General features: G+C 47.0%; 2 protein-coding genes across 2 annotated transcripts; one reads left to right on the forward strand and one right to left on the reverse strand.

The window, feature by feature from the left end:
• Positions 1-1,294: 1,294 nt before the first annotated feature.
• Positions 1,295-6,145, forward strand: EI90DRAFT_3124092 (uncharacterized protein; the record flags this gene model as incomplete). Its single annotated transcript, XM_039063680.1, has 15 exons — positions 1,295-1,703; positions 1,752-2,094; positions 2,144-2,277; positions 2,328-2,522; positions 2,600-2,773; positions 2,831-3,641; positions 3,691-3,733; positions 3,793-4,138; positions 4,216-4,552; positions 4,612-4,735; positions 4,786-4,945; positions 4,996-5,169; positions 5,224-5,956; positions 6,012-6,075; positions 6,125-6,145. The coding sequence occupies 15 exons, from the start codon at positions 1,295-1,297 to the stop codon at positions 6,143-6,145; spliced, it is 4,068 nt and encodes a 1,355-aa protein (XP_038915779.1).
• Positions 6,146-11,882: 5,737 nt separating this feature from the next.
• Positions 11,883-12,234, reverse strand: EI90DRAFT_3016685 (uncharacterized protein; the record flags this gene model as incomplete). The annotated part of the gene is made up of 2 exons (XM_039057022.1): positions 11,883-12,034; positions 12,084-12,234. The coding sequence occupies 2 exons, from the start codon at positions 12,232-12,234 to the stop codon at positions 11,883-11,885; spliced, it is 303 nt and encodes a 100-aa protein (XP_038915780.1).
• Between the last annotated feature and the right edge of the window lie 1,429 nt (positions 12,235-13,663).

Genomic DNA, 13,663 nt, shown 5'->3' on the forward strand with positions numbered 1-13,663 from the left:
GGGTGTGCCCTGACAGTCTGCTAGCGCACTCCCACCTCCACTGGGCAATACACTTGCCTGCCCTGCAGAGCCCACCTTCAGGCCTATCCCTCCTTTCCATTTCTGGGTTATCACCTGCCTTTCCGTTAACCCCGTAACCCGACTCGTCAGTAACATTCAGTCAGCTAATGTTTAACCCTGTTAGTTCCACTCTGCTCGGCTCCACCATTTGCAGACCCATCTTCGCTGTAACTATATATATATTCAACTTGTACATAGGTTACACTTCAGTAATAAAATCAACTAGAGTTTACCCCCTTCAGTTCTGGTTGCCAGTTAGTAAGTCAGGGCACAGACATGTTACTTGGCACAGCGCTCCTGGCACAAGTTGCTGAGGCCAAAGCCCTCCACTATGGAGACACTCCTTCGTCTCAACCTGGTCTCTGACAGGGCATACATGCTCATTGAAGACCTGTAACTATGTGATGCATCAAGAACAATTTAAATGCTGTCCTCCCATCCTGCCCAAGTGTTTGCATATTGTTATAATGAATTGGATCCTAAAATGCTCCAAGAGACAATCCTGTGATCTGAAATATGAAATCAATCAATGAGGAAGATCTGAAATGACACTGGATTGAGAACCCCACAGAGGATGTTGCCCAGCATGGGTATGGAACCTCCAAATCCAGTCACTGTGATTTCTATCTAACCATCATGATGTACCCTGACTGTGATGAACTGGAGGTTTTTAATACATGGATTGACTGCCCACACTTCTGATTCCCGTCTGAAGTTCTTTCCATGATGCTGGTGGCATCAAGATCAAAAAAAAACAAAACATTCACTCATTCAGAGTGTGACCAGTCCAATTCCTGATTATGCAATTGCCCTGTCTGTAGACCCTCAACAACCACTCAAGGCTTTAGACAAAGCTGGGATGAAAGGAAGTGTGTTGAAGAATGCATAGCCAATAAACTCTGGCCAGCTGGCCATTCTCTGGGGTTTTCTCAAGAATGTACATCAATTTTTGTCAGAGCAGTGCACAAGGATATCAAGAACTGCTGATGGAGTGCACTGCCTTACACTGCAATGGAATCATCACTGTGGTTTATGCCTAGCAAATGTGCTACTAGCTTGGTTACTACAGCAGCACATAAATTTCCACCATGGTGAGTGACCAGGAGGCAATATATTATTATAATAATCTGTAATTGACAAGCTTCAAACTATTTGGAGACTTATACCACACAGGGGATCACTGGTGGCTTTCACACTTGAATCTTGCAATTTGTCATTCTTTTGTTGGTGCATCATGTGGCTTGCACTTCAAGCTCTCACCATCACCATCATTGCATTGTTAACATCTGATCAGGAAGATCCCTTTTCCAATCCTCACCTTCATAAGTCCAGAGCTATGAGCAGCCTCACCAATCTGAGGCTCTTCTGGGTGTTGAACATGCCAACAAATATGGTCATTCCCAAGGCCCTACAACTTCATGCGATAGCATGCTTGCTTGCTTCTGGAGGTTTATTGGCTTTCCTCAGTGTCCTTGACTTCTTGGTCTTCTCTTCCTTTCTGGAACATCGGAATTTTGGCGTTGAGCACATCAAAACTGCAACACAAATTTTGTCATTTGTCTTGCAACTTGTTGTCACAACTCTCCTTGCATTGCTTTCATATGGAATACCAGCAATTGCAGTCAATGCTACAATGCGGCAACGTGAGTTTCATGCATTGCTGTGAAGTAGATTTTGACACAATGTTCTAGGTCAGGTGCTTCGTGTGCTTCATGACAATGTTGAAGCCTGGCGAGGCCTTGGGTCTTCACTTCGTGCTATTTGGCATAGTGAAAACCACCCTTTCCCTGTCCGCCTTCAATTATTTCGTGTTCTCTTTTTTTACAGTTCTATCTTTGTGTTCCAAATAGCCACACCCTCTTTGTTCTCAGTGAAGGTGGTAACTGTGAAACAGAGGGTACCAGTAACTGTCAACTCCATGCCAGGTAACATGATGACTGATGATTTCAATGATGTGCAATATGCTGCAATTGATTATCTATACAGCCAGAGGAAATCCATTGTTGTCAGAGACCTTGTTGGAGTAAATGATACGTATGTTGCATTTCTGCCATTAGGCCACTGTTTGCTTAGATTTGCTCAGAATCCTTTTTGGTACAATGGATCAAAAATTGGAAGGTGTGGAATTTGAAGATCACAATGCCCTCAACTTGAGTGTAAGGTGTGGAATCATTCCTCATGCTTCTGGTGATTCTTTTGATTTCTCCTACTCTCTGGGTATGTTGATTAATGCTCAGATATCTGGTTGATTTTCACCTGTGGTTCAGGGCCAATAGAAAATTATCCAGACAGTGGAACTACATTATTATTTGATGTACATCTCAAGTTTACCTATATTCCTGGTACCCTGCTGCACTATGTATCTAGTAAAAGGGCCATTGCAGGTCTAATAAATCAGGGCACTGGAAATTTTACTCTTGGTGATGAGAAACCAACTTCATCCACACCACCCCAATTCTGGTGTAAGTGTTTCACATTTGTATTTGTGTCTTTATAAATTGCTGATTTCGACTATCTAATGGATGTTTGTACCATCAAGTTAATGACACACTTTTAGCTTTATATCCCCAAGATGATGTTGACCAAATTGGTGCTTTTGCAATAGCACTTGTGACCACAAAGGACTATACCTTAGGTGGTGGAAGGCAAGGTTCCCCTGTGCAGCTCACAAAAGAGGTCCAAGTTTATACATCTGTGGCAATGACCAATTCAAGTGTGTCATTCCATCATGTGGGTTGTGACATGATGCTGACTCTTCTCTTCCATCAAGGCAAGTCCAATATCACCTTGGAATCCATCAACATAACAATCAATATATGGCCAATTGGATGTGCAATGTACACACAGAATCTAACCACACGTGTGTCAGGTTCTGACAACAAATTGCTGGAAATCCTGGGTAAACATGAATACAATTCTGAACCAAAGTTCATCAATATGCCTTTTGAGCGCTGGTCAAACCCAGCAAACTATGTGGAAAAACATTTCAGTGGCATGCTGTACATGGCCTACAGGATGAAACTGAACCTTGTGGATGAATTTTTTCCCCTTGGTTCTAATTCAGTGCTGGGAACACAGCCTCTACCACAGGCTGCACTTTTGGACCTCACCTCAACTTCACTAAGCCCCCAGAACCAGTCTTTGAGCCTCTCAGGATTAGAGACCCAACTCAGCTTGTATTCTGCCTTCATATATGGCTTTACCATTATGAATTGTCGAAGGGCACTACTTCATGATCCTACCATAATGCATGCAGTTTGGTCACCCATTTACTTCAATACAACTGGAACACACCAGTCTGACCAAGCCATTGCCCAAGTTGCCTATTTCCCACTAATCATTGTGACTGCACTCTGTGGGTGCATCATGTTCATCTCTTTCTTCATCATCTGGGATGGATTCATCATGATGGGGGCTGTGGTTGAGGATACACAATGGCAGCAGGTGGTTCATGATGGCAGCCTTCTCGATATGATATCTTTACTGGGTGGGTCTCAGTCCAGTGCCAGTGCTGTGTCACACTGCTCCTCCCAGCACAAGGGTCTCTTGGACTATGACTATATAAACAATGCTGTTGTTAAGTGAGTGTTCAAGTTTCACCTGCACATCTCTAGCCTGACCTCACTGCAGGTATTCAGAAGGAGGTCTCATCCTCCAATCTCAATCCATGTTTGTAAGTAAGATCTTTGAATTTCATTCACCCTCTGATCAACACTGAAAGGCTTTTTGCAGCCATCATTAGGATCCAAAGCTACCAATAATCTGTTTGATCGAGTTTGGACTCAACCAAACTTGTCCAGGTCAGGGGTACCTTCATGTGCTGAGCATCTTCACTCCATTCATGCAAGAAGTTTGTGGAGATTAGGCATAGGAGGGATACTGGTGCTAATTGCTTTCCATGGCTGCCTTGTGGTTTTGTCTGAGGCTCATGTTTTGGACCATTTGTACTTCGATATCAGGCACTTAGGGCTGATGAACCAAATTCTACTGACATTCAAAGAGGGATTTGTGGTTATGGTGTCTGCATTAGTCATTCTGTCTGTCTCATCACTTGCCTGTGATGTCTCACTAAGGCAAAGTGTGATGATTTCCCCAAGCTATTTCTTATGCACCAGACTGACCACACAATCACCTCCCCTCTAGAAATGCCCTTAGGAGCATTGCATTACACTCTCAAGGCCTGGCGTCAAGGGCCCTGCTCCCTGGTGCTGGCTCCAACATTGGTTCTGAATCAGCTCAATACAACATGTGTCTTTGGATTTTTCCTTGGAATCATGGTTACACATGTTGCCACGCCAACTATTGTGACAACAGAAGCATTCAATGCTTCAATCCCAACACATTTCATGGTTGACAGAATCCCAGGTGTCTGGGGTAATCTATCAGTCTCTTTGCAGTTCACCAATCACATAGTGGAGTTTCTTGCAGCTGCTCCATACCTACTAGGTGACACCACATTTGGTACTGATAATATTCTTGGCTGGAATCAAACGTAAGCCTCTCATCCTTTCACAGAACTTCATACAGTAATTGGTGCAGTGTTCTGTTTAGTACACTCAATGCACCAGAGGATAAAGGGGGAACCTTCCATGATCCATTTGCAACAAAGTACAATGTGTCATGCAATGTGATTCCTCAATCAAAAGAGAATCCATACACTGGCAACATTCATATGGTAAGTGAGACATATGGTGCACATCTGTAACTGACTTTCCAGATGCCCAGGATAATCATTCTGGCGAATACTTCCTGTACATGAATTTGACTACTTGTGTTAACCCATACCCTGGTTTAAGCACTGAATATACTTGGCAGTTGCCAGGCCTTAGTCTTGGACAATCAACAATTCCAAAAGAGAACAAGTCATCCACCCCAGGTGTGACTGGTAAGTATGCATTTAGTCACTAGCTGGGATGATTCACCAAATTCTCTTAGTTCCAAATACAATTGCCTTACTCCAATCTCAATCTTCCCATACTGGAGTGCTGCCCATGATTCATATCTCAGGAACTCCACATGCCCTTGTAGAGGGCAGAGCACCACTACAGGGTCCATATAGTCTAACCATCCAGACACAAATGTGGACATATGTCCAGAATCATAGCACCTGTGAGTCTGATCCAGATGCAGAATGCACTTGTCATTCACCTCAAACAGCATTAGACAAACTGGACAGCTATATCCACAAAACAAGGAGACTGGAACCAGTGAATGTCACTGTGTATCTTTGGCCTATCGCGTGTACACTCCACATACTCAATGGTAGAGCTGTAGTGACTTCAAACAAGTTGGAGTCATTCATCCCAGAGGTGGTGGAAATATTTGAACCACCACCAGGCTATGTGCGATCAGGAAAACCAACCCACATCATCGAAATGAATTGGGACAGTCTAATATACCTATTATACATAAATGACCTATATTCAGGTTTCGGCTTGGAGGATCCAATATATGATGGAACATTTGCCACCCAAGGTGGAATGTCTGGACTGGGTGAACAACTTGGTCTGTTCACTGCAAGATATGTAGCATTGCTTGACCAATATTGGCGAACAAAGTATGAAAGCCAGGGTCCAATTGATGGTCTTTCTTGGCAACCTCTCCAAGCCAGAGTTTATGGTTCAAGACAAGTGCTATCTGCACGTTTCACTATTCATACAATTCCGCTTTGCTTTGGCTGTCTTTCTGCACTCCTTATTGGTGTGTCATCTGCTGTCACATTGTGGAACACTTTCAACAACAAAGATGTTATGACCAAAGAAGCTGGGATACTCCAGTGCATTCAGATGCTCCAATTGTCTTCTCTGACCCATCTGCTCAACAAGTGTCAATCATTGCCAGAATCAAGTGTGGATGGACACAGAGTCAGCAGGGACATCCTATCACTAGATGTTCAGTAAGGAAGTTGCTTTTCCAAATATTCATGAACTAATTTATGGGATGAATGCCAGATGTAATGGTTTGACACTGGATGTTGTTCATGAAGGGAATGATGCTATTTTAGATCCACTCAATGTATGTTGCTATTGTATGCCTTGAGTTGCCCATTTAATTGTTGGACTAGGATCTTCCAGAACACCTGTGACCAGTTAATTGGTTGAAGGGGGACATATCACTCACTCATGTCTTGGTTCATCAATGGAGGTGACAAACCAATGATTCAGCCCTCATGCATGACTCACTGGCCATGCCATATTTGATCAGCAGTTTTAAACAGTACCAATAGGGCTTGTACCATAATGTAGGGTGTAGCCATAGATTGTGAGCCAGATCACACAACCACAAAATGTCACAATGGTGTGCAATTATTAAGTGATAGCTAATCAGGCATGACTAGGGTTGTAGTGGGAGACAGCCAATGTGGCCCAGAGTGTATTGGAAATGCACAGAAACCCACACATGACCTGTGATAACTATGTCCACATACAGAGCTGAAAGGAGATTCAGTGAAAAAATATGACAACAGAACCACAGAAAACATCAAATTTAAGGTTTATTCAGATGAAAAACAAACAAAAAATGATATGGTGGAGAGAGGGGATGGATCCAGGGTCAAGAGTGCCCAGGTATAGCACCCAGCACTGAGGGTCTGGTAGAGTATGATGCAGGCATGCATAGCAGTGGACCCAGTGTAGATATGTGCCCCTGGCCACTTAGGCTGAAGTGGGAAGTGTGAGAAGAAGGCTACTTCTTCAGTTTCCACTTAGGCTATGTTTATATACATGTGGCTGAGGTCATGTGGAAGGTGCTTTAGGAGGGCATGACAGGTCTGCTCATAAATGTGGAATCTTTCACAATGTCATATCCATACAACTCTGGACCTCCACTCCTGGTTCTGGACCTCCATCTCCTCCTCCAGAACTCCACATCCTCCACCTCCCCCTGTTGGTTGTTGAGAGCCCACTCTACCGCTGGCTCCAACACAACATCCCAAACAGACCAGAGCTTGTGATGCTCCACACCTCTGGCTCTGGACTCCTGTACTGGAACCCCATCACACCTCCACCTCCAAAACCCCGGTCACATCTCTGCCCCCAGACTTTGACCTCCTCCTCCATCTTATCTCCCTTTGACTTCCAACTCCAGACCTCTGGAACTTACTCCGGGCCCTGCAGTCTCTACTGTATGGTATCATTTAATCCTCTTATTGCTTCTTCCTTATTTAGATGGCTGCTTCCTTTCCATATTAGTCAGTTGTCATTCCCCACAACCCACTCCACTCCTTCCCCTCTTGGCCCTGCCCTTTTGGGAAGCACCATAGAGTTCCAACCCTTGACCCTTGGGGTTGTTCCCTCATCCAGTCCCCCTTTGTCTCCTTCCAGTTCCTTTTGTTCCCTTTGGGTTGTATTTGTCCTCTGACTCCACTCCTGTATTATTATATATACACTGTACATAGTTTCCTGTACCCCTAGTCTGAAATTGACGACAACAACTAGATAACCAGAATCAACTGGATTGTCACCCCAAGAGGCTCCCCCTTGCTAACCTGAAATTAAGGACCACCTTAGACAACAAACCAGCAGCACAGCGCTTCTCAGGGCATGCCCACCCAACCTGCCTCCACCCAGGCCCACCCAGGTCCACCTCACCCAGCACCTCCTCTTCTTGCATCTCATGCCCTCCTTTCCTGTTCATCCTCCTTTCTACCTCCCTTCTACTTCTGTTTCTATTTCTATTTCTATCTCTATTTCTATCTTACACAGATTTTCTTTGCATCTATGTATTATCGACCTGCCTGCAATGCACACATGACATGCCCAGCCCTGGATGCCCTGGACGACTCTAGAGTGGAACCTAGTACGTGCGCGTGCAGCATACACCCTTGGGATCCCCCATAGGGACACCTGGGTGACTGCAGCTGTATGCAGGGTGATGTGGCGGACCTCATGTGACTCAGGCCACATGTATATAAACACTCCTGGGGTGGGAACTGAAGAAGTAACCTTCTTCTCAACATTCCCACTTCAGGCAAGTAGTATAGTTTCCCTTTTAATAACAACTCAACATTCCCAATTCAGTCTAAGTGGCCAGGGACCATCATCCTGCATCTGGCCTGTCAGTATGCATGCCTGTTCTACACCCAACGAGGACCTCAGTCCCAGGCACTACATCCGGGCCTCAACCCCGGACATGTCCCTGACAGCAGAAGAAGGTTTCAACCTTATTTACCCTCCCCACCATGCTGATGCAAGAGCAATTAGGGCTCCTAGCGGATCAGATAACACTTGGATATCCACAGATTTATCCGAAAATCTGCGGATGCGGATTTGGCTTTTGACAGGATAATATCCACGGTTTCTAATCTGCGGATTTATTGTCGCTACTGTTCTAGATATCCCTCCTATGTTTCTATATTTTCTTCCAATTTTTTCAAGTCTTATTTGACCACCCAGGCCTGCTATTCCCAAATTAGGCATTTGACCTCCAAGTTTTCCACCATTCTCCCCATATTTCCATCAGTTCTCCACCAATATGGACAGATTTGGGATTGTTAGAAAGCTCTCGTCAAGGACAATTCTGACGAAATGCAACTTTGGAACATTTTATCTACAATCTGCAGTTGATCCGCATATCCGCAGATTTCTAACGACCGGATACGGATTTTATTTCAAACCTCTAAAAATCTGCGGATTCTGATCCTGATCCGATCTGATCCGATCCACTAGGAGCCATAAGAGCAATATGATGATCTGCTGGCCCGGTTCCAGGAATTGCAGGCCATGATGGAAAGCCAGGCCTGGAACCGGCCCACATACTGTCAGGAACGTGCCAGAAGCATATCCGGGTGACCTGCGAGGCACGTGAAGTCATCCAGGCTCATAAGGTCGGAGGGGCGGGACTTTAGCTTCAGCAACTCGGGTGGAGCGCTGCACTTCGTTCTTACGTTGGTGTCCCAATTTCAGACAGAAGCCTTATGATGAGGATAAGAGTTTAGAGGGGGAATCCAAGTCGATATACAAACCGAGGTACATCCGGTGTAACCTACATGCGTTATAAACACAAGTAACTAAATGAGACCGGCCCGGAAGGAGTGGCGGATCAAGCGCGATATTAATGAATGAAGAAAGAAACAAATAGTTAGTATTGGCAAACTTGGTCAACAAAAGGAAAGCAAGAAACAAAAGGAAGAACAATAGTCCACAAGCAGACAAAAGAGAAAAGGCCATCTGGCCATCTAGCAAGCCATCCGGCTGGGGGCGGACAACAATGAAGCAGGCAACCTAGGTTGGTAGGTACGCGTGCAAGGGAGGAAGTGCAGATGAGGGTGACGGGTGGACGGATGGGTGGATGGATGATGATGATAGCGGGAGGGACGGACCAAGTGGCACTAGGATGCGTAGAGGGAAGTGACGGATATGTCGGGTCATGACATACACACCACCCACATCTGTCATATCTGTGCATACCCAACCCCGACCCAACTTCCAGACCTCCTCCCTCTTCACCTCCGGAGTCCTACCCTACCACTGCCCATTCCGATACTCACCTTCGGTCCTGGCAACACACCTCCTCTTACCTCCAATGCCACCTCCACTCCTCCTTCCCTCTCCCCTATCTCCGTCCGTTCCGATACTCACCTTGGACCGAACACCACCCCTCTTGCCACCCTCCTACTACTACCCCTCCTACTCCTCCACTCCCCCTTCACAACACCTCCACCCTTCCATCATCCTCCTACGCTTCTCTCGTCCACTCCAATACTCACCTTCGGACCTGACAACTCCCCTTTCCACCACTCCTTCCCTCTTCCTTTTCTCCTCTCTCTCCCCTCTGTTACTCTTCCGCTGTCAGAAACTGTGTTCGAGGTGATCGCGGGAAGCGGAGCGGAGTACGGCGGCGTGAGTGGTCACTTAGCTAATGAACTACTCTGTTGCAAGGCGTCGTGGGATTGGGACTTCGGCTTGGCCAGAGCATTGTGCCATGCATTCTAGGCTGTCCCGTATTTCACGTTAGCAGGAAAGACCTTGCGGCGATGTTGACTTGGGCGGGGATGAAGTTGAGAGGCGAACTTGGGATGAGAGTACTTGGGGGGGAATTCTAGTCGATATTTGAACTAAGGTACATCGACAGTAAACTACAAGTATAAATAAGAAAGGAGAACAGAGAAGGGACTGGTCGGTCCGGCGCAGGACGGGAGCGAGATGATAAGTACAACAGAACTAAAGAGCGATGAGGACCAGGGTAATGGAACAGAAGAAATGAATGGAACAGAGGACAGCGAAGTTGGGAGGCAGAATGGATAGGCCGACAATCTAGGCATGCGGGTCAGAATGTCAATATACGTATAAATCAAATATCAATACTAGAAATGGCTGCTGTGCAGCCCTGACCTTGCTTATGATAAGGCTTTTGCATGTGAAGTTAGCAGAACGGGAATGTTTTCTGTCAACATCATTTCCATCAAACTGGTAATATCTTTCTGCACACATGTTAGAACCGGCGGATTCGGACGACTCCGGAATGGAATCGGAGACTTAGCGTGGAAGGACCTCGGCCTCAGCGACTCAGGTGGAGCGCTGTGCCATTGCTGGTTGTCCTAGGGGTCCCTAATTTCGGATCTAGCAGAGGGAAAGTCTCTTGGGGGGAATTCATGTCGATTTCGGACTGAGGTTACAAGTTACTATGTACATTGTATATAAGGAGGGGTCCGGAATCAAAAGGAGCGAGGGTAGGACAAAAGGAGACAAAGGGAGATGGAAAGAGGAACAACACTGAGGGTCAAGGGTTTGACTCAATGGTGTTTCTCAAAGGAGGAATGAAGGGCCAAGGCCCAAATAGGAATGAGGGAGAATAGTGGAACTGAATAGGACAATGCAATAGTTGCAAGGTCCGACATAAGTCCGGAAAGTCCGAACTCGGAAGTTAAACTCCGGAATATTGGCAAACATAATTAAATGGAATGAGCTAACCAATACAATGGGTATAAGCGGAGGTGGGGTCAAAGTCCAAGGTCAGAGCTAAGACCGGAGGTTCCGGAGACAGAGACGTGAACGGGATTCCGGAGCGGAGGTCCGGAGTCGGGAGCATAGGTTTTGCATACTCGTCTGGAAGGTGTCAAGGTTGGGGTCGGACCCGGAGTGTTCCGGAGTCGGACCAAAGGTGGTGTCTGAGCCAGAGGTGGGATAACCTCTTGGGAGTCGGCAAGGAGAAGGTGACGGAAGGGAAGTAGGGCTCTGGAAGTCGGAGTTCGGAGTTCCGGGAGCCCGGAGCGGAGGTCGGGATTGTATGGATATGACAACACGGGTGTTCTTTTCCCTTTTCTTTTTGTCTGCCATGAGCACGCTACATTCACCATTGCCTGCCACCAGTTAGCTTTGCCAATGCTCTTCATTCCCCTAGCTTTATCCAATTAAACAAATGCACTTTGCACTTCTTATACCCCATCAAACCAACTGGTGTCATGTTGTCTTGTGCCCACTTTACACTGGCATATGATTGGTGGATGCCACCTGTGGTGGCAAGAGCCCACTAAGTACTTTGTTTTTCTTATCCGATTCTGGCTCGTCGTCGGCCACAAGATCAAGGGGAAGAGGGGAAAGGGATGGGCGAAATGTGGCAAAGGCTAGAGGGACAATGAGATCCGTTGGAAGGGACTTCAGATAGCGCTCGCGTGCGAGCTCATACAAGCGGACCATAGGAATAGAGGTCCGGTCAGCATGAATGGGGTCCAGCCACTCAAACACATCCTTACATGTGTTATATCCAACACCCTCATCCCTATGACTCCACAAAGCCTCGTGACGCACGATCCCAATGTGTAGGGAATGGATGTGTGGTGATGCGTGCTGTGCACGCTTTCTTTATTCATTGTTTATTACTCTTTATTTCTCGATGTAAACAATGTATATAAATTGCAGGGAAGGGTGAAACAGGTTTTCACTCTTCTCCTCCCCTGTCGAAATTACAGCTCTATACTGCCTAATTCCTGACAGCTTGAGGATAGCAGGAGTCAACACCGAGGTCGGAACCTCAACTGACCTTACACAATGACAGCATCAATATATTCACATGCAGAAATCCACCACTGCGTGCGATCACCGCAGCCTTGAGATTGTCAGCAAGGACTCCTATCGCGTTGTGAGCCTTCTCTATCACCTCATTGCATTCAGGTGTCTCCCAGTATTCCTCACCGCCCCAAGGCAGAATCATATCCCTACCATCAAGCCAGTACATGGCAAGTTTCCACAGCCATGCGTGAGAGAGAGTGTCGGAGGGCAAATACACAGGTAGAGTGCCGTCAGCACGTGAATATCGTGTGGGGCTTGGCTAGGATGTGCTGGCATGAGTTTCTCAGCATGCGTAGGCACAAATGAGCCTGGGGAGCTGTCAGAGATCTCGGATTGCTGTCAGAAGACAGACTGAAGATGGACTAGGTTCTGTCTGAGTCGAGGTCGGAGGTGATGCAGAGGTCTGTTGGAGCGCGCATGCGGATATGCGGGCGGAAATGTGCGGCGCGTCCGGAAGTGCTGTTCAAGGTTAACAGAGCAGGATCGCGGCCTCAGCGACTCAGGTGGAGCGCTGTGCCCTGAGCTTGATGTTTGGGGGAGATCCCATATTTACGGACTGATACTTACAGCGGACTTCAAACAAGACTTGCAGGCGGAGCGGACCTATAGGAGGAGCGCGGACTCCGCAAGCACGGACTCAGAGGGGGGGAAGCCCCCTTTGCAGAAGGAGAGACTCAGACCAGACAGGGGGGGTACTCTAGTTGATTTCAGACTGAGGTCCCCAAAAGTATTTACAAGGTATTTAAATAGGCAAGAGGGAATATAGAAAGGCCGGTCAGTCCGGCACGGTCCGGCGCGGAGATAAGCGGGGATTGTCAAACTAAATAAGGACAAGAGCCTGGGAACTGGAAACAAGGAACAGATCAATAAACAATAAGTGGCAAGGGTTATTGATGAATAACTGAATGAGATCAATAACCTAGTGCCAATAAAGAGGGGATCAAATGCCGATATTGGCAGGGAAGCAAACAATAGATGGCACTCGGCAAGGAATGAATGATAAGCTGCCAAGTGACAAATGGCCAGAGGAAAAGCAGAGGTCAGCGCGCGGCACCGATACAAGTCTGCAAATAAGGGGGGTCGGTGCAGTGCCGACACAAGTCCGCAAACAGAGGTTGGTCTGCCAGCACTGTCACACAAGGACAGCATGAAGGCCAACAGAGGTACAGAGGGGAGTGGGAGTGTTGACCTGACCAGAGGTGTCAAGGGCAACCAGAAGTGGCCAGAAGGTGCAGAGATGGGCAGAGGGTGCGGAATGCACGGAAGCGGGGCATGGCTGTGACCACATAGTGGGAAGCGATGAGTGTGGTTCGGATGGAGACAAGGCAGGCATGACTGAATGCCGGGAGCGCCAAGGGCTCAGGAACTGGAGGTAAGGTCGGAATACCGGCAGGGTCTAGGTTCTGATTATTGGCCAAGTCTCACGCAGTAAGGCAGGGGGCCAGACATGGGGTTGGGGGCTGGTTAGGATGGGTTTCAGGTCAGCAGATTCGCCTATCGGCATTGGTTTGCTGCTGATGGAGCCCCGGGATTTGTTGGTCATGACAGGAGCTGTGAACACAGAGAAAGCGGAGTGGCTGCAAGCGCACGTTTCT

The sequence above is a fragment of the Cantharellus anzutake genome (genome assembly GCF_015039405.1).
Source record: "Cantharellus anzutake strain C23 chromosome Unknown EI90scaffold_25, whole genome shotgun sequence".
NCBI lineage: Eukaryota > Fungi > Basidiomycota > Agaricomycetes > Cantharellales > Hydnaceae > Cantharellus > Cantharellus anzutake.